Source organism: Bos mutus, chromosome 16 (assembly GCF_027580195.1).
Source record: "Bos mutus isolate GX-2022 chromosome 16, NWIPB_WYAK_1.1, whole genome shotgun sequence".
NCBI classification, from domain to species: domain Eukaryota; kingdom Metazoa; phylum Chordata; class Mammalia; order Artiodactyla; family Bovidae; genus Bos; species Bos mutus.
In genome coordinates this window covers 58,904,237-58,931,188 of record NC_091632.1, presented here as the reverse complement: position 1 = coordinate 58,931,188, position 26,952 = coordinate 58,904,237, and the positions used below count along the sequence as shown (strand labels likewise).

Here is a 26,952-nt window from a genome sequence, read left to right as displayed (position 1 = left end):
CTGGTGGGCTGCATTCCATGGGGTCACGAAGAGTCGGACATGATTGAGCGACTTCACTTTCACTTTTCTGCATTGGAGAAGGAAATGGCAACCCACCCCAGTGTTCTTGCCTGGAGAATCCCAGGGATGGGGGAGCCTGGTGGGCTGCCGTCTATGGGGTCGCACAGAGTCGGACACGACTGAAGCGACTTAGTAGTAGTAGTAGTAGTAGTAGTAGTAGTAGTAGTAGTAGTAATCTATTATAAAACTAGAGTAAATTAAAACTATTTGGTCCTCATCAAATTTTTGCATCTGGTCTCATGTCACTGGATATATTCTAGTGTCTCCTAGTTTATGGGAACTTAAGAGTATGTTACTGCTGTGTAAAAACTGTATAAATCTTAATTATCTCGAATTGGTTCATAGTATTTTTCAGGCCTACTATATCCTTCTACTTCTCTGTATATTCATTTTACTAATTTTTGAGAGTTTGATATTGAAACTCCAACTAAAAACTTTAATTTACTTATTTAAAAAAATGATTGCAATATATAGTGGAACTATATGTAACTTTGTTCTGTATTTTCCAAGTCTCTGTAAATGAGTTATCATATTTTCATAATTTAAAAACTAAGAAAAATAAAATTTAAGAAAACTATTTGATCCTATCATAAATAGAAGAAAAAAATAAAAGTAACTGGCTGAAGCTTATAGAAACATACTTCCTATGAGATATAACAAGACTATGAAGTGAAGTTTCACATCAGTAAGGAAGAAACCAAGTGTCTTCAATAAGACACTTAAAAAAATTCACTATCCACCTGGGGGGGGGAACATATTAGATCTCTAATTCACACTAGTCAGAAAAATTAATGACAAAGAAGAAGGGAAGGGTGGGGAGGGTAGGGAAAAAAATTTTAAATTTAATGGTACCAAACAACAGGAGACTTTGTTTACAGCCTTAACATACAGAAAAGACTTTTTAAAACAACACACAACTAGGCCTGAGTTCTAGAAGAGTTGTGTTTTTCTATAACATCTACAAATCAAGAAGGAAAAGGGCAAAAGTCAAAAGAGACTTGAGCAAAGACTATAACGAAACAATCTTTTTTTTTTAATGGAAATCCAAGTGGCCAGTAGATAAATGAAAAATGATCAACTTCAGCATCAGCTAAGCAAAAGTAAGAATTCATTGTATTAGTATCTTTTTTTGATGAGGGATACTTTTAGAAATAACTGGTAGAAGTGTGAATTTCTACAGCCTTTGCTGAGGGAAATCTGGTGAAATATATTCAAATTTAAAATGTGTGAACCTTTAAGCAATCAATTCCTGGTTATCTACCCTAGAGAAATGCTTGCACGTGATCTAGAGGCTTCTACAAGGCCTTCTACTGCAACATTTATAGAAATAAGAGAATTAATTGAAATGTTAGTGAATAAAGAAATGCAGTTTGTGGGTCATACTACGGAAAATTATGATAATTAAAAACAATGGTACGATGGTGTAGATTTACACAAGCTAATCAGAAAAGACCTCCAAGCTATACTGTAAGGTAAAATGATAAATTGTAGATAGCAAGATGTATGATACTGTTACATAAAGAAAAAATAGAGATGACACAAAACTATTTCTATAGTTACAGTACAGAGAAAAGTCTGAAAAGTTATCTGCTAAAATTATAAGCAATTATACATCAAGCGACACAAGATGGGCTTGTGGGAGAGGTTTCCATTCCATCTATATTATTTGCCTTACAAAAAAGAATCCATTCATGTGGTCTTTTTTTTTTTTAATTAAAAAAATTAGAAGAAAGAATATCCTTTAAACACCCTCATTACATAGCAAGGGCTACTGAACTCAAGTGAGCAAGATACTAGAGAGGAAAGGGAAACAGTGGAATCAAGAGTTTCAAGGGAGAGGGTGAGCCTTGGCAAAGGAAGGAAGTCAGAAAGAAGGGCAGGCACACATCCAGAGGAACCTGAGGTAAGCAGCGGGGAGGAGACTGAGGAAGCGCACAGTGCATGGTCTCAATCACTTCACTTTGGGCAAGTTATTTGCAGAATGCAGGGAGGCCACCAGAGCAGCTAGAAGCTCGTTTATTCTTTCAGTAAATATTTCCTGAGCACTCCCTCTAAGCTAGGACACAGCAAAGAATGAGACAAGCAGGTCTCCACTCTTAAGGAGTTTACATTCTCGTGCGTGTGTGTGAGGCTACAGGGATTAAAGAAGCAGCAGATTAATAAACACACACACAAAAACCAGACAGACACGTCTCATGCACAGGATCAAACCAGGATGACATAATAGAGAACCTCGTGCCTGCTTTAGTGGGAAGCTCAGGAGAAACATCTCTGAAGAGCCAACGTGTTAGCTGCAATCCAAATGACCAGCAACATTTGGATTGCAACAAATGTTGCAATCAACCAGCAACAACAAAATCTGGGAGTGCAGAAGGAGCAGCTGGCACCAGAGGCTCTGAGGTGGGACACAGCTTCATTTATCCAGGAACATAAAAACGCGGCAAAAGGTGAGCAAGGAGGAAAATGGTACCAGACCTCACAAATCTAAAGACCTCACAATTTAAAACCAAGACTCTGGATTTTGTCCTAAGTAGAATAAAAAAGTTAAAACAAGAAAGTCAAACTATCAAATTTTCATTTAATAGGGATCACTTAGAGGGACTTTCCTGGTGGTCCAGTGGCCAAGACTCCATGCTACCAATGTTAGAGGCTCAGGTCCGATCCCTAGTCAGGAACTAAATCCCACATGCTGAAAAAAACGAAAAGATCTTGCATGCCAAAAGGAAGACCGAAGGAAGAGCCCACATGGTGCACCCAAAACCTGGCGCAGTCAAATAAATTTAATTTTTTTTTACAAAAAGGATCACTAGGGTTTCTTTACGAAAATGGTCTAATCTAGTTCCTATGCGAAGTAAGCAGCTCAGAGAGAGTGAAGGAAGTCTTCCTGAACACCCAGCTGTAGGAAAATCATCCGAAGATGATTGAGAAGACTTGCCTGGGAAGCAGAGGGTGTTAGCTGAAGTCACACCCCCATGAACGGTGTGAATGCAGTGAACAGTGGGAAACCTGCACTGAGATAAACTGCACCAAAGGGGAGAAGAAGGAAACAGTAAAGGCTCACCCAAGCTGTACAGGGATAGCGCACAACTCGTGAAACATTACTCCTCCATCTACAAACTCCTGAAGGGCCAAAAAGAAACCAGGCTGTCCCATTTTAGGGCTCCAAAGAACTAAGTAAGGGACCGATTTCAAGGCTTAAAATAATGACTATGATTTCACCACTGCCTCCTGCCACCATAATTAACTCAATACCGAAGAGCTCTCCCTAAAAACCTCCAAAGACTTAGAGACGGCAAAACAATCAGAACAGCTCAGAATGCCTCAAATTTCTAATGAAGTGAAACCACCTAAGCATACCCAAAACACTTCTGAGCACAGTACATTTTACCCTAACACCTCCAGAAGTTTCCACCCCATGTATCAGCTGCTTATCCTTTGACCTTTAATACTGTAGTGTCTATGATGTGCTGCGGAAAAAGAAAACAGCAGAGGACTTTGGAGGAACTTCCCAGGCGGTTCAACGGCCGTGACTCCATGCTCCCAGTACAGGGCGGGGGGCCCAGATTGCTTCCTTGGTCAGGGAGCTAGATCCCACATGCCACAACCAAGCGCTGGAATGCCACAACTAAAGATCCCACGTGTTGCACTGGGACCCAGCGTAGTCAAAATAAATATTAAAAAAAAAAAAGACTTTGGAGGAGGCAACAAAACTGGACTGAATAGATAAAACTGTCTCTCTGATAGACACCCTATTCTCCAGTTTCTCCATGGATAAACATGAGAGGCACACACTGCCTTCTCTAAAACTTTGATAATAAAGATGGCACAGCTGAAGAAGACGTACCAGAGCCACACCACACTTCAGCCAGGTGGCAATCGCTCTCGCCAGGTTCTTTGCACAAGTCCACCACGTCTCTGCAGATGGTTTCTGGAGTGACAGGGACTTCTGTGAAGTGCTGCTCATTGTTGCTGAGGTACACAGTAAGAAACATCTGGAAACAGAAGGAGAAACACAAGGGTTATCAGTACCACCTACACTGGCGCTGGTCACTTCTCGCTTACTTTAGATTCCTTTCCCCGACTGTCTTAACTGAAATGCAAATACACAACAGGACCATCTGGCTGTCTCCAGGCCCAAGGTGGAGAGGGACCCGGAGCTTTGCTGATGGCCCCTGCCCTCCCTCCATCAGCTGCGCCTGAAGAACCCTAGGGGATCCCTGGAGCACAGTAAATGGATCAGTGCACACAAAAGGTCAAGTTAAATCTTCCTCTGACAGTTTATTTATGTCATTTGTTTACCAAGACTTCTGTAGTTCTTAGTATATGATGTGCCAGGCCCATACTACAAAGAGATTCTCCCATCAGCCCCGTGAGTATGATCAGGAGATGATGATCACACAAACACATGCTTAACTGAGCAAAGTCTCTTTCAGGAAGGATACATAAACAAAACGTGTTGCTGCTGAGGGTGGGGATGGGAAAAGGGGACAGAATTCAGAGGGATATCTAATATTTATACCACGTACAATGTATCACCTGTTCAAACAATTATATTTTCAAATCTAAGATGTTTTAATCAGATTAGATACATACTTTAAAGCATAAGTCAGTGATGGCTCAGTGGTAAAGAATCCGCCTGTCAATACAGGAGACACGGGTCAATTCCAGATCCAGGAAGATCTTACATGCCTCAGAGCAACTAACCCCACGTGTAACTATAAAGCCTGTGCTCTAGAGCCCACCGGCCACAACTACTGAAGCCCATACACCTTAGAGCCCATGCTCCACAAGAGAAGCCACCCCAAACAGCAACTAGAGAAAAGCCCAGGCAGCAACTAGAGAAAAGCCCAGGCAGCAACAAAGACCCAGCACAGCCAAAAATAAAAATAAATAAATACGATTATTTTTAAAAAGCTTAAGTATTCATCAATAAGGTGTAAGTAGAAATGAATGGCTGTCGTGCTAAAGCTGAGATGACCTTGTATATAAACACTCAGACCAGAAGATTTAGATCTAAAACTCAGTCTTCCTCCCGGTAAAAACAGATACTGTATCTTAAAAACACTGCATCTGCCTACAGTACGGGAGACCTGGGTTCGATCCCTGGGTCAGGAGGATCCTCTGGAGAAGGAAATGGCAACCCACTCCAGTACTCTTGCCTGGAAAATCCCATGGACGGAAGAGCGTAGTAGGCTACAGTCCATGGGGTCACAAAGAGTCGGATACGACTGAGCAACTTCACTTCACTTCGCTAAAGAATTCAAGTGTTCACACCTATCAAGTAACAAAACAAAAAAAAATCAACCAAACAAAAAACAACCATTGTTAATTCCTAGCACTGAAGAAAACTGAGCAAATAAATTGTTGATGACAACTCAAGTCTGCAAACCCATTAGCTCATTCATTCAGTGAGGACTTACTCTGGGCAGATTAATGTGTATCGGGATTAAAACAAGTAAACAAAACCCAGACAATTTGAAAGTGTAATTCCACTGTGAGCTTTATATTCTGTGAAAATAATTCTTATTAGAGAAAGAAAATGCAATGGCTTTGAAACATGAACTTGATGGACCAGTATACATTCTGTAAAAAGAATTAATGAGACCAAGCCAAACACTGCAGGAGTTTGGGTTTTAAGGCTATAACAAAACAGAAGGGGATTTCCCTGGTGGTCTAGTGGCTAACATTCCAAGCTCTCGAAGGAGGAGTCCTGGGTTCAATCACTGGTCAGGGAACTAGATCCTACACACTGCAAATAAGAGTCCACACGCCACAACCAGAGATCTCACATGCCAAAAACAAGATGGAGATCCCCTTCGCTGCACCTAAGAACTGGAGCAGCCAAACAAATAATTTTTTTTTTCTTTTAAAGGCAGAATGAGTAGGATCTGCACTGTGGTCACAATGACACATACGAGCCACAGTGCCCTCAGTCACATGGCGTCTCACCCAGCATAAACCTCTCTCCCACTACCCCAGAAGTGAGAGTTGCATTAGGCTCTTCTTTTTGGGGGGCGTGGGGGAGGGGAGGGGACAGCAGGAGAGCGGCAGCATCTGACCAGGGATGATGATGGAAACTGGCTGAAACAGCAGACTGGCCGCCTCAAGGATCTGGTTTGAGTAAGGGGAGAAGAAAATGCACGAGAGAAGGAGGCCCCCTGGGTCCGTGGGCTCTGCCCACGGGGCTTCCCTGCTCCTCCCTGCAGTAAAACTATGCTTTTCCAAAGTAAGCCAAGTCTCCACTTCCTGCAACTGAAGCTCTTCATTCACAGAAACACATCTAACACAGAAAGGAACCCCCCAAACTGGAAAACATAGACAGGAACCCATTACAGCTAGAAGGCAACTCAGAAACAAATTTTAAAGCGGATGCTATCAAAAAAATAAAACATATGAAAACAAAGCTGCAAAATTTGTCAGCATGAGCTCAGAAGCCTTCAAGCTAACTGTATCAGGTTCTTCACATTCTGATAAACTGTGCTACATAAAGATACATAGTTCCAGGCCTCAGCTCAGCCAACAAGGCAGCACTTTAAAACTGTTACACAAAATGAACATAGGTTTCCACCCCGGTGCGACTCTGGATACATATACAGCACATGTAACCAGTGTAAATAATTTACACTTTAGTATTAAAGAGTACTCCTCCTCCATACTCCCTACCCACATCAGAACTTTCTCTGAAGTTTAACACTTCAAACATAGGAACCGTTTTCATTGTAAATATGAGACTAAGAGGCATTTATCAAATTATAGAAATATTTAATATACTGTATATACACAAAACAGGTTTTCCCAATGACTCAGCAGGTAAAGAATCTGCCTTCAATGCAGAAGACACAGGAGATGAGAGTTTGATCCCTGGGTCAGGAAGATCCCCTGGAGGAGAAAATGGCAATCCACTCCAATATTCTTGCCTGGAAAACCCCATGAACCTAGTGGGCTACTGTCCAAAGGGTCACAGAGTCGGACACAACTGAGCGACTGAGTACCCCTATATACAAAACACACACTGTATCAACAAATAAGAGGTTATTTCCCAAGATAAAAGTGCCTTACCTCGTAAACCTCATCTTAAAGAGTCCTTTCACACACATTATCTCAGAAACTTACATCAACTCTCAGATAAGCAGAGCAGATATTACTTTCTCTATAAATGAAGCAAGAGTCTTTTATAAAGAGTCTTTATACTGGCTACTAAAATGAGAGGATGAGCGTACAATTCTGTTCTCCACCCATCCTCTACTCTTTCAGCTGTTCCTTATAGCAGAAGAGTATTAGGAAATGCTCTATTGAACCCTGGTAAAAATCCCCAGGAGGAGGGCAAGGCAGTCCACTCCAGTATTCTTGCCTGGGGAATCCCCATGGACAGAGAAGAGCCTGGTGGGCTACAGTCCATGGGGTCGCAAAGAGTTGGTCACGACTGAGCGACTAAGCACACAACCAAACTTGTATAGAGATCTGGTGTTTTACTTTTTAGAAGACAACAGCTTCATTTATTTAAAAGTACAAATTATAGATACAAAGGATGAGAAATGTGTTCTAAGATCACTGCACTTTTCCCCCAAAATCCCACAGGATTAACACTGGTGCGAGTGGTGAGTGGACTTCATTCAGGCATGCCTGAAGACAGCTCTGGAGTGACTGTTCTGGGCTGAGTGCTCCAAGGCCAGGCCGGCAATGTGAGCTGCTCCTGACGCCCAGGTGGGAGATCTGGGTTCTTACCCCAGACTTGTTAATCATTATTAGGGAAGTAATGTCACCTCTCTGAATCCCAGCCTCCTGGTCTTCAAAATAAGAGTCCTAAGTTCCTGAGAGCTGCCATGTAGTTTGGGTGTTTGTAAGAGCCAACTTCTTCACAACAGTCCACAACCTGGAAGGTAGCAATTCAGTCGCGAAGTGAGGACCTGAATGAAGGCAATGGACAGAGGGGGAAAGAACAGATTCAACAGAAAGACTGGATCTGGTGACTAAATGTGGGAGGATGGGGGGGGGGGGGGACGGTGAACTAAACAATTCATAGCAAATTCAGGAGGAAAACCAGGCTTGCTTCACTCTGAGATTATGGTAGCAGCAGGCAGGGGATGAGAGAAAAGCAGGAGTTTCGTTTGGATGAGCTGATCTGGGACCACCTGTCCGCACCCCCTCTCCAGCCCTCACGGCCTTCGGACCTTCAAGCTCGGTTCCACCAGCATCCTCCTCCTTGCCTCCCACCGCCTGGAGCCTGCGCATCCTGTTTCTGACTGCCATGTTGTTGGCTCGAAACGTCCTCAGAGCTTCTGGGGTGGACTCTGAAACTGGCGCCAAGCGCGGAGGGCAAGGAGAGACAGAAGGCAGGCAGCCCACTCCAGACTGGCAACTGGCCTTTCCGGAAGCAAGGCAGCTTGCTCAGGAGACTGGAGTGGCTCCCCCGACCCCTGCCCAGCAGCATGGTAAAAGCTTATGGAGAGGGTCCCCCTGGGCTCCGTCTCCAGCCTGCGTCCTTGGGCAGCGTCAGCCTGGGACAGCAGGCAGCATGTTCCAAGGATAGGAAGGTGGGTGAACAGCCTCCAAGTGCCTGGGTCAGCTTGCAGGTCGAGCCTGAGGTCACGTCTTCTTGATGACCTTCCCCGACAAATGTTCTTCCCTGTGTGCCAGCACGGCCTGCCGCTCCTTTCCCTGGGTCTTGATACAACCACTTCCTTCCCGGGAGGCTTTCCCTGGTCATCCTGCCTAAAACCCCACCACCACCCTCAACTTGCACAGCATGCGTGCACCCACATATGCACATGCACACACATGCACTTCCCTACTTTCTCTCTCTCCCTGGCACAGTGACCAACATACCATGTATTGTATTTATTTCACTTGCTTTTACTGTCTTCCCTGCTAGAACAGACGGTCCATGAGGCCCAGGGTTTTGTCTGTTCAATACAGCATCCTTAGCACCTTGAACTGTGCCTGGTTTGTAACAAACACACAGTAAGTGTGTGTTTAGGAATGAATAAATACCGCAGCTGTTACTGCACTTGACAGATTCACCTCTGATTTATTTTCACAGTAAGTTTCCCACAGGTATTGACAGAAAGCAGAGCAGACAGTATTCAGCACAGCTACACACGCCGACAGAAGTTAGTGTCCTCTCCTCTTCAGTTTGTATCATGCTATGCCATCCTACTTTTGTTTCAACATCTTGTTCATTTATGCAAGATTTATAGGCTATCTATTTTATGGTTTAAGTTCTAATACAGACATAATCTTTATTAAGTAGCCATTACAGCACACGGTACAGAACGAGAGACAGAGAGCGCTGTGTGGAGAGGGACACAACCACCCCAGGGGAATAAATACCCCAACCTGGCTTCCTCCTTCTTAGGTCATCCGTGCTACCCCTCCTCACTGGAAAAACCCAACTAGAAGTCGGATGGAAAGGGAGACTACTGATGCCTTTATAGAAGTCAACTTCCTGGGGCACAAAGCAGGGTGGAGACAGGCAAGCAAAAGATGCTTCCCCACTCCATCCTCAAACTCAATGACTTCAACCCCTCTATGGTGAGCGAGGGCTCCTGAGCCACAATCTAAACAGAATGAGAGAACACAAAGTACAGGAAACGAACAGCCCAAGCAGAGGGAAGAACAAATGTCAAGGCCCCGAGGAGGAATCAAGCTTGTCACATTTGTGGACGAGGAAGGTCACTCTGACAGAGTGAGCAAGAGGAAAGGATTATAGGAGATTAACTCAAAGAGACTAGATCACGCATAGAAGCCACTGAGTCCTCAAGCTGTGGTGCAAACAGAGGGTTATTCATCACAGATGGCAAGGCCCCACCCTCAGAGATTCTGATTCAGTAGACCAGGGGTGGGGACAGAGATTCTGCACTTCTAAGAAGCTCCCTTGAGATGCTGATACTGTGGCTCTGGAAACTGCAAACCAAAAACCATTGTTCAAAGACCCAAAGGCTGGAGCAAGGAATCTGGATTTTAATCTAAGAGGCCATTGGAGGCAAATCATTAGAGACAAAAAAGATTAGATTGGTGGTTGCCAGGGGCTGGGGGACTGACTGCTAACAAGTACAAGGCTTCTTTTTGAGGTGATGAGAATGTTCTGGAAATAGTGGTGATGGTTGTACCACCTTGTAAACATACTAAAATCCACTGAACTGGATACTTCAAAATGGTGGTATGTAAATCATATCTCAATTTTTTAAAAAATAAGTCACTGGAGGATTCTGAAAAGAGTATTGAAGTCATTTTTTTAAACATTACTCTGGCTACTATATGAATAGACCACAGAGAGGCAGGCATGGAAGACCAATTAAGAGGAAATGTAGCACATAAAGGGGCTTCACTGATGGCTCAGCGGTAAAGAACCCATCTACCAATGTGGGAAACATAAGGGTATGGGTTTGATCCCTGGGTCAGGAAGATCCCCTGGAGGAGGGTATGGCAACTGACTCCAGTATTCTTGCCTGGAGAATCTCACAGACAGAGGAGTCTGGTGGGATACAGTCCATAGGGTCACAGAGTCAGACACGACTGGAGGGACTTAGCACGCACACACGCAGCACATAAAATGAGATATAATGGTAGCACAGACTGCAGGTAACAGCAAGTGGTGAAAAATGGCTGGACCGGATTATATTTTGAAGGCAGAGTCAACAAGACTTGCCTAATGGACAGAATGTGGGATGCAACCATAGAAATTGAATGAACGTAGATTTGGTGTCTAAGCAACAGAGTAAATAGTGCTGTCATTTACTATGAGGAAGGAGGAACAGATTAGGGAAGGGGCCACAGGACTGGGGCCTCGGCCAGAAGTCCCATAGAGGACAGGGACCCAGTAAAGGATTAGAAAAGATCCAACCATAAAAAATGGAAAGAAACACAAAGGAGTGTGGAATACCAGAGACCATGCAAAGCAGTGTCTCAACTAAGTCAAATAAAGCTTAGCGATCTTAGAAACGAGAATGAGGACAGTTCTCCAGGCTGGACAAGACGGAGGCTGCTGGATGCCTTGACCAGTGCTGTCTGAGGAACGAGGTCGAAGGCCTGTTTGAGACAGGCTAAGAGCCCAAGGGAAGGATGCAGAGACTCAGAACAGAAAGATGGAGAAAACAGCGACTCCCTGGCAGGCCAGTGGTTGAAACTCAGCACTTTCAATGTAGGGGGCACGTCGATCCCTGGTTGGGGAACTAAGATCCCATATAACTGCATGGTGCGGTCAAAAAAAAAGGAAGGTGGAGAATATGGAGCCACAGATGGAAGAAGACAGAGTAAAAGCGGTGCTTTGTTTCTTCTTTATTTCAACATGGAGTTTTTACAGAGCATTTTAATGGATGGACTGATTCAGTCAAGAGGGGAATGCTGCTGATGATGCTGACTCTGTATCTCTAGTCTCTATTCCTAGGCCAGTACTCACTGCCCAGTGGCAATCTATGTCTGGAGAACCCGCAAATGCTTCATGCTCAGCTTGGCCAAACCAGCACAGTCCCATGTGCACTGACTTTCTTTGCTGTAGTGATTATCTTACTTTTTAGGTTACAAAGATAGTTTATCAAGTTTGACAATTTCTTAATGGGACACCACAGCACAGTGACAACAATACAGCTGGGAAGAGGTGGCTTTGAGCCGTGACTGTGTGACAGCTGATGTGCAGCCGAGGGCAGGTGTCTTCCTGACAATCCCAGAGAAGGGGTGGGAGAGAGGGCCACCCACCAGCACCAGTTGCGCCTGGTGGCCCTGAGACCTATAAATGCCACATTTCCCCCTAGAAAATTTCCATTAGAACAAAAAGGCATCACGTCACTTGAAATAAATAGTTTAAACTCATTTCACCCATCTTAAATTTATAGACATTAAGTATGTCCCCTTGCATTTATATATCACTTATAATTTAAAATCATTATAATCTGCCCACAATTATAGGCTTTACTGTGATAATTCATAGTTGTTCCAAATTTTACAGAGGAAGTAAATCAGGCATTTTCTCAATGAATATCTTTTCTCTTCTTTATTTGGAAGAGGAAAAACAATAACATAAAAAGATGTTGTTGCTAAGTCGGGTGGGAGGAGAGAGATGGACTGGGAGTTCAGGGTCAAGTAGATGCAAACTTGAAGGCAATGGCACCCCGCTCCAGTACTCTTGCCTGGAAAATCCCATGGACGGAGGAGCCTGGTAGGCTGCAGTCCATGGGGTTGCTAGGAGTCGGACACGACTGAACGACTTCACTTTCACTTTTCACCTTCATGCATTGGAGAATGAAATGGCAACCCACTCCAGTGGTCTTGCCCGGAGAATCCCAGGGACGGGGGAGTCTGGTGGGCTGCCGTCTATGGGGTCGCACAGAGTCGGACACGACTGAAGCGACTTAGCAGCAGAAGCAGCAGCAGATGCAAACTATCATGCTTAGAAGGGATGGACAGCAAGGTCCTCCTTACAGCACAGATAACTATATCCAATTTCCTGGGATAAACCATACTGGGAAAGTATATATATATTTCTTAAATATATAGAAAAGCGAGCCAAATCAAAAGAAAAGGCTAGTTAAACTAACCTATCATGCTAACCTGAGAAAAGTAGGCACATGGGCTTTTTATACTGTACTTTCTTTTTATCTTTGTTTCATAAGTGGACTGTGCTACAAAACATCGCTCTTTGAAGTGTAACTTAATTCCCTAAAAAATAAAAAGATGAAGCTGTTTTTATTTCATTTTGATGAGGCAGTTTTATCAGCATGTTGAAACCTTACTAAAGAAAAAAATTTTAACCTACTCTATCAACTAAGTCCTTCTGAAAACAATAATTTTGGCCAAAAATTCATGATCTTTAATGATAAAAAATAAAATGGCTAAATCTTAGAGAACTTTTCAGCATCTAATACCAAAACATTTCAGAAGGAAAAAGCACAAAAAGCGAAACTTTCAAGAATGGTCAGGTATGTACTGTTTTGTTACAAAACAGTATTCACCATATCCCACTATACAAATGGAAAATATAATACGTGTACACAGACATGTAGTACAAACAAAAAAAGACCTCACCAAATTAACAGTAGGAATGTTTGGCAGTAAAATTATGAAATGAATTTGGGGGGACTTATCTATGCTTAAACTTTCTAGAATGATTAAACATCACTTGGATAATAAAACTGATAAAGAATCAATAATTAAATTAATAAGGCAAACATTCTTATTACCTGGTCCTTGCTATGTGATATATATGGCAAATATCTGTCTGACAATGTTGTTTTCTAGGGTCACCATACTGCCTCAACTTTAGCCAGGGACTAAAACCTAACAATCAAGAAATATATCCTGGAACTTCTCTGGTGGTCCAGTGGTTAAGAATCCACCTTCCAGTGCAGGGGACACAGGTTTGATCCCTCGTCAGGGAACTAAGGTACCCCGTGCTGTGAGGCAACTAAGCCCGTGTGCCGCACTTATGAGCCTGCAAATACACACACACACACACACACACACACACACACACACAAGAAACACATCTTAAACATCCACTGCATTAGAATGAAATATTATTCAGCCATAAAAGCAATGAGGTACTGATGCATACTACACATAGATGAACTCTGAGAACACTATACTAAGTGACAGAAGTCAGGCACAAAAAGAAACACCACAATATTCAAATCCATAGAGACTAAAAGTAGATTAGTGTTTACCAGGGGTTGAGGGGAGGGGGAATAGCGTGTAACCCTAGAGGATGTTTTTCTCTAAGGTGATGAAAATGTTCTGGAATTACCAGTGGTTAACACTGTGAACATACTAAAAACAAAACAAAAAAAATACTGAATTACATACTTCATAGGGTGAATTTTATGGTATATGAATTATATCACAATCTTAAATGCCCACTACATGCTTACTATGTGACAGATACAAGAATCTCTTAAGGGAAATAAAATTTACTCATAAAAAAACTTAATACCAAATTAAGAACAACTTAGTACCAAATTACGTGAGTGGGGCTGTAAGTAAAATGAAAATTCAGAAAGGAGAAAGATGAATGTGATCTGAGGCAGACTGAGGTTTCAGCAAACAGGCATAAACTAATGGCAAGCATAAAGAAAGAAATTCTGGGTTTCCCAGGTGACGCCAGGGCTAAAGAACCTGCCTATCAATGGAGGAGACAGAAGAGAGGTGGGTTGGATCCCTGGGTAGGGAACATCCCCTGGAGCCGGAAATGGCAACCACTCCAGTATTCTTGCCTGGAGAATCCCATGGACAGAGGAGCCTGGCCGGCTACAGTCCACAGGGTCACAAAGAGTTGAACACAACTGAAATGGCTTATGCATACATAAGGAAATAATAAAAAAGAAAAATAATAATCTATAGTAACCTTACTTCTAAAAATGCCATCTTTTCCTGACTCTTTAGATTTCTGAAAACACCATATTCTCAAGAAAACAAAGATGACTCCCTTAGCTCCTTTCCCGTAAGGAAGAAAGGAGAATGGAGTTTCCTGGCGTCAAATCGCATGGGAGGCTACTGTGAGAAACTTGGTTATTTTCATTGACTCACAAATGTGTTCCTGGGAACTTGTGACGTAAGTTATTTTCATCACAAGCACAGCAATAATCAGATCAAAACAACACATCAGCTTTCACAGCTGAACCTGCAGCTGTGAGGACGATAAATTGCTGGGGTATCTGAAAATGCTCAGAGTCTAGCTTGGACAGAACAGAAGAGATGGCTTTTCTTCCCCTGATACCAGGTCAGCCCTTCCCATTAACAGAGACATGAACTGCTCACTTCTTCCCAACTTGCACATCAAGAACTTCATGTTTTTAAAAAATAGTAAGCATCAAATCTAATATATACTTAGGAGCAGAGGCTCTCAGGGACAGACCAGAGGGCAATACGAAAGGTAAAACACAGAGTGGGAAGGATGAATGTAAATTAAAACAATGAGTCATCACTTACAACTATTAAATTAGTGATTAAAACGTAAGATCCAACAGAGATGAGACTGATTCATTCAAAGATATAATGATGGTACTAAAAATTGTTTAAAATCCCACTTGGAAAGTAAAGTGTATCATGTTATCAAAACCCGTAAATTTACGTATACCCCATGAATTACCCTTACAGAAATAACTGAAATGAAGAAAACCTGTAAATGGCTGAAGATTTTTCACTGTGGTGTTGGAGCTATGAACAGTAAGATAGGAAACTAACATCCAATAAGTTAACCATGGAAGGGTAGCTGCTGGAGGGACTATGACCCAGGTACCAACTACTGTAAGTACAGTGTTAGAAAATGGCAAGATAAGGTTACAAAATAGAAATATTAAGTTGTAGATTTTAACCATTTAAAACATATGGACAGGACTTCCCTGGTGGTTCAGGGGTTAAGACTCCACTTCCACTGCAGGGGGTGCAGATTTGATGTCCGGTTAGGGAACTAAAATCCCACCTGCTGCATGGCGCAGCCAAAATATAAAAAATTAAACATACAGACACAGGAACTGTCTTGTACAGAATACGTAAGAGAACTCTGGTATTATGAGATCGGGTATGCTGCTGCTGCTGCTGCTAAGTCGCTTCAGTCGTGTCCGACTCCGTGCGACCCCATAGATGGCAGCCCACCAGGCTCCGCCATCCCTGGGATTCTCCAGGCGAGAACACTGGAGTGGGTTGCTATTTCCTTCTCCAGAGATCAGGTATAGATGTCACTTTAAATTTGTTTAAATATCAATGTTAATATAGTTTTATAATAATGTACAATTTAAAAGTATACATAACACAATACAAACTGTGATAATGTGAAAATATTTCCCTAAAAACAGCAAATAAGATTTGATTCTTAAAGTGATCAATCTGAAGAGAAAGATTCAGGGAAAGACCAAACACCATTACATTAAGTTGCACCAGGCCTCCCCACACGCGCTGCACAGTAATTCATGCCCAAGTCATGCGTGAAGAAGGCTTGCCCTTCCAAAAATCCAAAGTCAGAGACAATTTTCATTAAAAAAGAAGAGATCAAAGATTTATTTTTAAGAGTTCCATTTTAACAGGACATGTATGCACTGTAACTATAAAGTTATGCTATTAATACAAGGATGACTCATTTCAAAGAGGAATTATTTCAGATTAAAATTTGGAAGACTTTTCCAAAAGGAAATTGAAAAAAAAAAAAAAAACTGACCAGGGCATTTACAAGAAATTTACTTTGTGTCAGAGGCTAAATTTATTCCTTTGACTGAAAAACCATGTGAAGTTTAACAGAAAGAAAAATAGAACTAAGAGTTTAGGATGTTCCCTGTCATAGAAAGGAATTTAAGCTTTGCAATAAAAGCACCAGAGTTTTGATTTATAAAATCCCAAATCACTTAGGTTTACCTAAGAAAATATATATATATATATTCATATATGAGAAAATTTGTCCTTTAGAGGAAAATGAACAATCTATAAAAAGAGTGACATAAATCCTCCCCAATCTTACAACTCACAGGAAACTCACCATAGAGGCAATCAGATAATAATGGTAGTAGAGAGTAGAGAAAAGTCAAGATGATTTTTGTATTTAATAATTCCCCTATGGAGACAGAAATGAAATGAAGGAAGGAAGACCCCAGACTACCTTCTAGAAGAGGATGCTGCTACTAGACTTCCTATAACCTGGTCAAGAAAAACACCTCTCTTAACAGTAAGATACATAGAAAGGGATTAAGAAACAGCAACAACCAAAGCTTCTTTCAGTCTCTCAAACATACAGAGCCATTCAGCCCAACTCTGGCTTCCAACCCGAGAAAGGGGTCAGAAATGAGACGCAGATCATTCCAATCTTCCAGCATTTTCAGCCTCCTGCTCCTCAGAGACCTCGCTGTCTGCTCCTGTGGTAACTCTGCTCCAGGGGCCACGAACCAAGAACACAGGGCGGCTTGCTTGGCTCCCTGACTTGGACTTGCTCCGTCCCAAGGGCGGGCTGGGCTGCCCTCCTTCTGCAGGGGGTGTGCTGCCCAGCCACCCCAGTCTGGACAACCCTGCCACCCCTCCCCAGTAGTTCAGTGGGCATCCCGACAGAGGTCTCCGTGACGTCTCCCTCAGGAGCAGCGGGGACACTGAGTCTTTGAGTCCTTTCCCTCAGACACTCCCCAGCCTCCCTGATGATCCGTCCAACCTTGCTACCGCTATCGGCGATCACTGCTGACAGAGGCTTATTATGCGCCATCTCTCCTGCCCAGAGTTTACTCCTGAGGCCATTACACTGCTTTATAAAATCTTCATCAATTACCATGGGTCACATCTACTAATGTTCCATTAAAGATCAATGATATTTAAACCCACTTCTACACTAAGTATGGCATGTATTCACTAAATGTACTGCATTTTGCTCATGGAATACTTTAAACATCAGCCCGTCAGTTTCTATCAGACATGTGAGTTATTTAAAGAAAAATCAGGGACTTCCCTGTCGGTTCAGTGGTTAAGATTCCACAATTCTCAACCTGGATGTCCTTCTAGAGATGAATGGATAAAGAAGATGTGGTTCATATATACAACGGAATATTACACTCAGCCACAGAAGGAACCACTTGGAGTCAGTTCTAGTGAGGTAGATGAACCTACAGTCTGTTATACAGAGTGAAGTCAGTCAGAAAAAGAAAAATATCATATATCAACACATATATAAGGAGTCTAGAAAAATGGTATTGATGAACCTATGCACAGGGAAGGAATGGAGGAGACACAGATGTAGAGAATGGACTCATGGACACAGTAAGGGAAAGAGAGAGTGGGATGAACAGAGAAAGCGGCATCGACGTACATACACTATCACGTGTAAAACAGATAGCTGGTGAAAAGCTATTACACAGGGAGCCCAGGCTGGTGCTCTGTGATGACCTAGAGGGATGGGATGCATGGAGAGGAGGATGGCTCAAGAGCGAGAGGATATATGTATAATTATGGCTGATGTCTGCTGTTGTATGGCAGAAACCAACGCAACATTGTAAAGCAATTTTCCCCCAATTAAAAAATAAATTAAAAGAAAAAAAAAAAAGACTCCATGCTTCCACAGCAGGGGGCACGGGTTCCAGCTCTCATCAGGGAACTCATAAGATCCTGCATGCTGCATGGTGTGGCCTGAAAGTTTTTTAAATAAAATTAAATAAATTTTTTAAATAGAAAGGATTCATTAAAAATAAAGAAAAACCATAAAATCATATTCAAAGGATTTCTTTATATTATAAACTATTTCTTCGGTCACTAGAGCAAATGAGTAGAATCTAGAAATCAATGACACAAATTTGAATAGTTAAAAAAGTTCACCACATTTCCTAGCCATTCATTCAGGATCTTCTAGAGTACACAATCATTTTCTGAGACAACTACCATTCTGAGAAAAATGACATAGTAAATATGGTTACTTTAATAGCGGGAAAAAAATTCATCACATACTGAAAAGTAGCTGGTTTTAGATGTCTGATTACATAACCACTTCATCTACAAAAACAGAGAGCAGTCACCTCCCCTGAGACATAGAGTCTTCTCTCATGAACGTCAGTCATTCAAAAGGAGCTCCTGGTTTGGTTTCCTCTCAGTCCCATCTTCTTGTTGTTTTCAACATCTTTCATTCACCCACAGAGAATGGGAAAGTCTGCATTCTTCAGGGCAGAGAGAAGAGACTGATCAACGAGCACAATAAAAGGTGATGTGATAGAGAAAGATGCAGGTGATGGCAGGACATGGCTAATCACGGTTGAGAGAGGAGCAGCTGAACTGAGGCGGAAGGAGCCAGCCTCTTGAAACATCCAGGGAAGACATTCCAGGCAACAACCCTGAGATGGGAACAGGCTTGGTCTGTGCCGTGACCACTAAGAAGGCCAGTGTATCAGGAATATAGGCACATATGAACAAGGATGGACAGGTAAACAGCTGATAAAGGGCCTTGAGGTCAAGTATAAGGGACACAGGCTGAAGAATAAGGGACATCACTAGAGTAGTTCTCAAAGCATGGTCCCCAGACCAACAGTATCAGCATCGCTGGGAACTTGCCAGAAACAGAAAGTCTCAGGCCCCCACCTAGACCTCCTGAATCAGAAAACCTTGAGGTATGGCCCAGCAATCCCACTGAAGTTTGAGAACCACTGCATTGGGGCTTATAAGCAGAGATGTAACATGAAACTAAATTTCTGGGTAAATGAACTACAGCATTAGTTCTTTTACCAATAGATAACAGCAGTGCATATTAACCTGTATAGTGTATATTAACTTAAAATGTCAATGGTTAACTCTGTGACAATCAAAACTTCACAGACTTTTAAACCTGTAACTTACCTGTACATCAACTATACTTCAATTAAAAAAAAAAAATCAGATTCATATACAGTGGTATTTTATCTTTGCCTATTTTTAATTTCAAGGAACTTCCAATCAATTATAAGAAATATAAAGACTTAAAACATAGAAGTTATCTGCTCCACAGTCACAGCCTCAAATCACCAAATGAGAAATCTCGAAAAGCTTTCTGGAATAATTCAAAACCATAAAATTGCCTCCAGCCCTGTCCCTCCCACAGACACACACCTCGAGCCAGGAGGACGCCTTCTCTCTGCTTCTCAGACGACTGTTCACATCACAGTTGTCCGGATCCCGGTCTTATCTGTCTTACTGGTCTATAAATTCCTTTGGTACAGAAGTTCTGGCCCTCAAATGCTTCCTCCCAGTTTTTCTCCTCTCCCGAAAAACACAATCTCAGTATCTGTCTGACACACAGCAAATCTGAATATGTGATTGTTCAACTGAACCGATACTGTGGCTCAGAGACTCAAAGTTCCCCGGAAGATGGGAATGTGAACAGGAAACAGATGTGAACAGTGTGTTCACGTCATCAGGCATAAGAAGCACTTATACGTGACCTCGCAGTGTAACTGCAAAGTGAGTTTTCTCAGAGCCAGACCACGTCTCAAGCGAAGAAAACAAAGCATTCTGCTTACTTTAGGATAACCTAAGAAATCTTTTCTCTCCTTTTCAACTATGCCAGAAGCCTGATTTAGGCAAGATTTCAAATTCCAAAATATCTATCAAAGTTGCTCACTTGAAGCTACTCTGATTTCACTATCTGCCATAAACAAACAACAAAATAAAAGAACTAAATAAATATACTTGACTAGTTAATTCTCCATCCCTACCTCAACCCTTCTGTATAAGCTTCATGTTGGCTGGTATACTTTCTTCTAGGCTGAGCACTGCTGTCTTAGGAGCATGTCTAATTTTACACAAAGGCACCATCATAGACTTCACTCTATCTGTTGCTTTTATTCACTAAGCATTGTATTTTTAAACAATTTTTACTGGAGTATAGTTGATTTCCCAATTGTATTAGTTTCAGGTGTACAGCAAAGTGAATCTGATACATATACACATATCCACTCTTTTTGAGATTCTTTTTGCATATAGGTCATTACAGACCCATGGGAAAAGTTCCCTAGAGTAGAGCTCCCTGTAAGCACCGTATTTTTAAGATCCATGCATGATCGCCTGAGCACAACCAATCCATGATTTCTAGTTCTTTCCTTTCTACCTGGCAGTCTGCTATGGAAGTGGTCCTCTATGTTCAAAGATTTCACCTCTGTGAAACTTCTCCCAACAATGGACATATATTTAAATGGGCAAGCACTACCCTCCCCAAGGAAAATTAAAAATAAGAACATTCATTCACCCAAACTACATTTATTAAATGCCACTGTGTGTCAAACACTGTGCTCAGTGTTAGAAACACAGACTAGAGGATGGGTCACACCCTCAAGCCGCACACAGAGCACAAAGCCCCACAGGGCCCCGCAAACACGTGACACAACCGGAGAACTTCCTGGTGGAGGTTCAGATGACGTCCAGTGAGAACAGGAAAAAAAAAACCACCCCTCTCAAGGAATACTACTGAACCGAAAAGGGTAGGATGAGTCAGACAAGAAGAGGGCTGTCCAGGCAGAAAAATGGCACATGTAAAGGCACAGCAGTGAGAGGAAACCCGGCGTGCTATCGTCACGCAGCCCCGGAACTGCTGAAACCAGGAAGGTGGGAGGTCAGACAGAAGGAACAGGTCACCTCTCAACCCCTGAGTCACAGCTGTGACGCAGAAACTCGGGACATACACGACTTATTTCACACTGACAATTAAGGCCCAGTCAGACGGCGCAGAGCAGGTGATGGACGTCAATATACAAGAAGGTGCAACTCACTGCCAGCTAGAGGAAAACAGATCATCAAGCCCCACAGAGTCCTAACACAGCGTCCCTTGGGAGCATGAAGGAGGCGGTGAGCAGATCTTCTTCCCCAACTGCCCTGCAATCCTGAAGGCAGGCCGGCTGAGCAGGGCGAAGGGGGCTGCCCTTCTGCCAGGCACGAGGCACACACACCACTTACTTTCCCTCCGCAGCGGGCGCTGGGTGTGAAGGGCTGAGTTGCTTCATGTTTTGAGTCTTTCGATCACTTCCCTTCCCCACTGAGAGGCCAAATATTCTACAAGTGTATTTGGACACAAAAAAGGCTGAAATCCACTGGGCCAGATGATAAGGAAACTTTGGATCTAGCTAAGGAGATTATGGTGGTATGCTATAGGTAATACAAGTCAGTCTTGAAGAATTCTGGACAGGGGGAGCAACAGACACTATCTCAGATCACCATGGAAGTAGTGTGGAGATGGACTGACGGGGTGAAGGACAGTAAAGGTATAAATAAGGAGAGGATCACCCCTTCCAGGCAGGAGAGGGGTAACACAGAAGAAGAGCACCAGGGGCTAGAGAGGAGGAGTCCGGGACATAGTGATGAAACCATCATGGGAGAAAATGGAAGAACGGATGGAATGCAGGATAACATCCAGGTCTCTTAGTGACCAAAAGCAGCGATCAACACCTACCAGAGAAAGATCCTATTTAACTTTAAAATAAAATTAGTATCCAAAATAGTCCCCTTTTCCAGATCAACAAATTACAAGAAAATAATAATAATAATAATAACCTGTGCTGTGCTTAGTCGCTCAGTCATCTCTGACTCTTTGTGACTCCATGGACTGTAGCCCACCAGGCTCCTCTGTCCATGGGGATTCTCCAGGCAAGAATACTGGAGTGGGTTGTCATGCCCTCTTCCAGGGGATCCTCCCAACACAGCAATCGAACCCAGGTCTCCCTATTTCAGGCAGATTCTTAACTATCAGAGCCACAGGGAAGTCCAGTAATAACCTGCACGTCACAAATTATCAATAGCTAGCAGTTAGCAACTAGATATTGCTGTGATACAGAAAAACACTGGCAGGAAGAGACTCTTTCTAGAATTTAAGTCAGCTCTGATTTCAATTTCCTAGGTCATTGGCTGTTTTGTATCTTTGTCAATAAAATGAAGATTACCATTGATTAAAAAAAAAAAAGGTGAAGGAACTTGTAGGTGAAAGCACTTGAAGCTTTCAAAGTAGATGATCATGGGGTGGAAGGCACAGTTGTTGTAAAATACTTGTAGGGTTAAGGCATCCGCAAGGGACTGATCTCCACGCACGGCGACAGGCTTTCTCTAAAGCTCTGCAGAGCTCTTTAAGGATGTAACAAGTCTGGTTTCTCTTGAGTCTCACAGGAGGAGCTTGTGGACATGGAGTAACCCTGCCCATCCCTGTCCTGATCTTATGCCCAACCCTGGGGTAAGATCAACCCTTCTCTCATCCCTGGGGCTTCTGAACGCCTAGAGCAAGTCACACACTGCATGGACTGAGTTCACAGCGAGTTCACACTAACTGCTGGGCCCTCACAGTATATGATAAAGCTTTTATCCATCTTTGGTGGTTTTCCATTGTCTTCCTACCACAAGGGCTGTCAGGCTCCCCCCATATTTCCCAGTTCTTTGGCTGTGGCACCTCCACAATCTGTTCTCACACAGCAATGGAGGCATCTTTTCTAATCTCTCCATCTATGTCACTTTTACTCCTTAGAACTTTTCCAGGGGCTGTCACATCCCTTCCCCTGGCAACTAAACTCTTCGCCCCGCCCAGGAAAGCCTACAGGCTGCACTTCTCTACCTCCACTCCAGTCACTCACTCCCAACCACTAAGCTCCGGCCTCATAGTCCCCCTTGCTTCCTCCAGGCCTTTGCACCATCCCCTGGGAATTCTGCCTACTTGATATGTTGTTGTTGTTCAGTCACTAAGTCATGTCCGACTCTGCAACCCCATGGACTGCAGCACGCCAGGCTTCCCTATCACTATCTCTTGGGATTTGCTCAAAATCATGTCCATTGAGTCAATGATATCATCCACCCATCTCAGCCGCTGTCATCCCCTTCTCCTCCTGCCCTCAATCTTTCCCAGCCTCAGGGTCTTTTCCAATGAGTCAGTTCGCATCAGGTGGCCAAAATACTGGAACTTCAGCTCCAGCATCAGTCCTTCCAATGAATACTCAGGGTTGATTTCCTTTAGGATTGACTCATTTGATCTCCCTGCAGTTCAAGGGACTCTCGAGAGTCCTCTCCAACACCACAGTTCAAAAGCATCAATTCTTTGGCACTCAGCCTTCATTATGGTCCAACTCTCACATCCATACATGACTACTGGAAAAATCATAGCTTTGACTATATGGACCTCTGTCAGCAAAGTAATGTCTCTGCTTTTTAATATGCTGTCTAGGTTTGTCATAGCTTTTTGCTCCTCCCACAGATCTGCACAGGTCTCAGCCAAGATGTCACTTCCCTGACAACCAATCTACAGCAGCCGTCCTAGTCACATGCTGTTTAAATCCTACATAACTCTCTTGTTTTGTTTCTACTTTCCATATCCTCTCCGCTCCAAGCCTCCCACTAAGCTTCAGGAGAGGTACGCTCCTTGAAAACTGTCATCTTCTTTCCTGTATCCATGGCACTGAGAACAGTGCCTGGAATATAGTGGGTGTTCACTGCACACTTATTGAACAGATGTTGTCCCCAAAAGGCCATCCAAAAACAATCAGCAGGTTAATAAGGAAGAAGGAAGATCACTGATTTAATATGATTTCATTCCATACCAGTCTCCAGTTTATTTCCAATAAATTCATCTGATTAAATGGAATCACTCTTCCTCACTATACACACCACCCTGGGGCAGCAAGGGGAGATGCTATCACTTTGTCCTCATCTGGAGATTCTGCCAGCAGTGGGCATTCCTCCAAGTCACAGATTCACCTCTCAAGCCCCTGGAAAAGACTGCACAATAAAGACGGCAACCTCACAGCAGACTCTCTAGTTCCCTGCCCTCCGTGGCTCTTAACCACCCATTCCACTCTGACCCTTACTCTCCTACCTCACAACGTTCACACCCTGTTTAAACATACCATCAAAAGCAAGATTATCCAATACCCCTCAGACAAAAGGCAACTGTATCAAAGAAAGAAGAAGAAGAAAAAAGCAATCATTACACCCCTTCTCTTTCCCAGATGATGCGAAAGAGCCGAGATCTCTATAGAAGCATTAAAGGTAGAAAAAAATAATAGTCACTGAGCCATTTCCTTTGCACAGGGTGAGGTCAGCTCCACATCAGTCGAAACTTGATAAGAGAACCATTTACCAAATTTATCACCCAGTGTGGATTTACATATGGGAAGATATCTCTGTTTTCCTTAAAGTCAAAAATAATTAGAGTTATGCTCTATAAACCAGTATTTGAAGTTGTCATTAGCCAAAAGAATACCATGACTACTGTCTTGATAAGTATACAGAAACATTCTAGAGCATTTCTTCACAGGTGGACCTGGTTCTCATCTCATTTCTGCCAAGTGACCCAGGGTAAATTACTAAAACCCTATGGGCTTCAAATTCTTTGTTACATGAGAAGGGGGAAGCCTTGCTTCACAGGGTCAAAACCGGATTATCTGAGATGAGCAGCCCAACAGAGGGGCAGGTGTTGGGCACACAAGGGGTTCCAGCAGAAGCTCCCTCTCCACCCTGGGTGGAAAATAAAAGCATGGGGCTTTCAACCATACCAGTTGACAGAGAAATTATTCTTTCCACTACGGAAGATTAATACACTGTCTGGATCATTTCTTATTATTACCACTAGTAGTTTAAAGCAATATTTTACAATAGTTTACTCCTTATGATTCTCTATTACTTTTCTAAACTTGTGTCTTAAGGATTTCTGGTTGAAATGTTGGAAATTTAAATAAATAGTACTAAGTCACAAATCTGTTTCTAGAACAACCACTGAAGTACGCATTTCAAAAGGGAAAATTCAGTATTTATTGGTCCCGTGAAAATTTTCAATGAAAAATCTGGTTCCGTTAACCAAATGAATCATTTGTGTTTGGATAAATATTAAGCAGAAAAAAGCTAAAAACGGCCACAGTCGCAGAGTCTGTGAAGCTACTTTTCCTACACAGGCTCTAACTATGTTGGGAATTTGCATTTCTTTGATAAGAGAGTTTTCCTCTGATAAGAGAGTATGCAGAATGTTTTAAGAATCACTGCGTCCTTAATGTTCAGTGCTCCTGAAGGCTCTCCTAATGACTAAGACTTCTCAGCTCTCCCCAACAAGATGAAAAATTTTACTGTCACACCTACCACTCCAGCCTAAGTATACCTCTCACAAGGTCTGTCATCTGTTTTTGCTTTTCTCAATGACATCTGATTAAAAGAAAATGTTCTGTTCAGTACCTGCTTCAGTATCATGAAAAAAGAGAAATATTTAAATAATGTTTGACTTGAAAAAGTGGCATGAGCTGAAAAGAACACTCTGGATTCCTGAATTCTTCTATCCCACTCTTCATGTTCTTTGCAGTACTTGTAAGTAGAAAAGGCTGGTGAGAGGTTTACAGGGTTGTTGTTTAATCGCTCAGTCACGTCTAACTCTGCGACCCCACGGACTGCAGCATGCCAGGCTTCCCTGACCTTCACTATCTCTCGGAGCTTGCTCAAACTCATGTCCATTGAGTCGATGATGCCATCCAACCAACTCATCCTCTGTTGTCCCCTTCTCCTGCCCTCAATCTTTCCCAGCATCAGGGTCTTTTCCAATGAGTCGGCGCTTCACATCAGGTGGTCCAAGTATTGGAGCTTCACCATCAGTCCTTCCAATGAATATTCAGGTTGATTCAGAGGTTTATGGTACATGATGGAAATCATATCAACATGTATTGGTACGCTGTTACCCTATTTGAACTAGAAAGAGGCTGGACCTTACCTGAGCTGCAAGAATGGCTCAGTGTTAGGTTCACTTTAGAAAGACTTTTTAAGAAGTCTCACATACTATGGTAGATTACCAAGAGATAAAGGTCTACAGTGTTCCTTAAAAGCTCCAGAAAAGAGAGGTTTTGTTTTCTTGTTTTTACCATCTGCTGCTGGGGGACAGGGAATGTAAAGAGAGAGAGAAAACAGTTCTTCCTAGAAGCAGTGTATGAATAAATGACCCTCTGTGTCCCTCTCAGATAAATTCTAAGTTAATTTTTACAATATAAGCAGGTGTATGATTGTGCTACAGTTCTTTACAAAGTCTAAATCCAGTTTCTCTCAAACAGGTAAAAATACAGAAATTGTTAAAATACTTTTCGGCTTTTAATTAGTGTAGCATAAGTCACAAGAAACAAATTTCACTACAGCACAGGAAATGTGAGATACTTTGCACATTTTCTTTTAAATAGATGATTTGTTTAACAGCCTTTGAGAATTATAGTTCTATAGAGAACCTACCTTAAACTTTATTCTGAAATAAAACCTAAGCTAATGGACTGCATTACTTCTCAACAACAAAAAGGAATTCTTTCAGAACATGGTATAATCATAATAATACAATGTTCCGAAGCTACAACTTGAAAGGTTTGTCATTTCAAAACACAATTTCAGTTTGGGAAAGTATGTGCAAAGAAAACCAGTATATAATACAAATAATACTTTAAAACATGAAAATAATACAAGTATTTCAGCAGAAGTTAAGCTCTCAGGCTG

The 26,952-nt window shown here is 42.4% G+C and overlaps 1 protein-coding gene across 3 annotated transcripts in view; it reads right to left on the bottom strand.

The window, feature by feature from the left end:
• Positions 1–26,952, bottom strand: part of TP53BP2 (tumor protein p53 binding protein 2) — a 67,738-nt gene that overhangs the window by 36,578 nt on the left and 4,208 nt on the right. For 2 of the 3 annotated variants that reach the window (XM_070385456.1, XM_005903726.3), the window contains exon 2: positions 3,905–4,052. In XM_070385456.1, the coding sequence (XP_070241557.1) occupies positions 3,905–4,052 (148 nt within the window). Of the gene's footprint in view, positions 1–3,904; positions 4,053–7,823; positions 7,968–26,952 lie in introns of all 3 variants that reach the window. The other variant, XM_070385454.1, reaches the window with a different exon arrangement.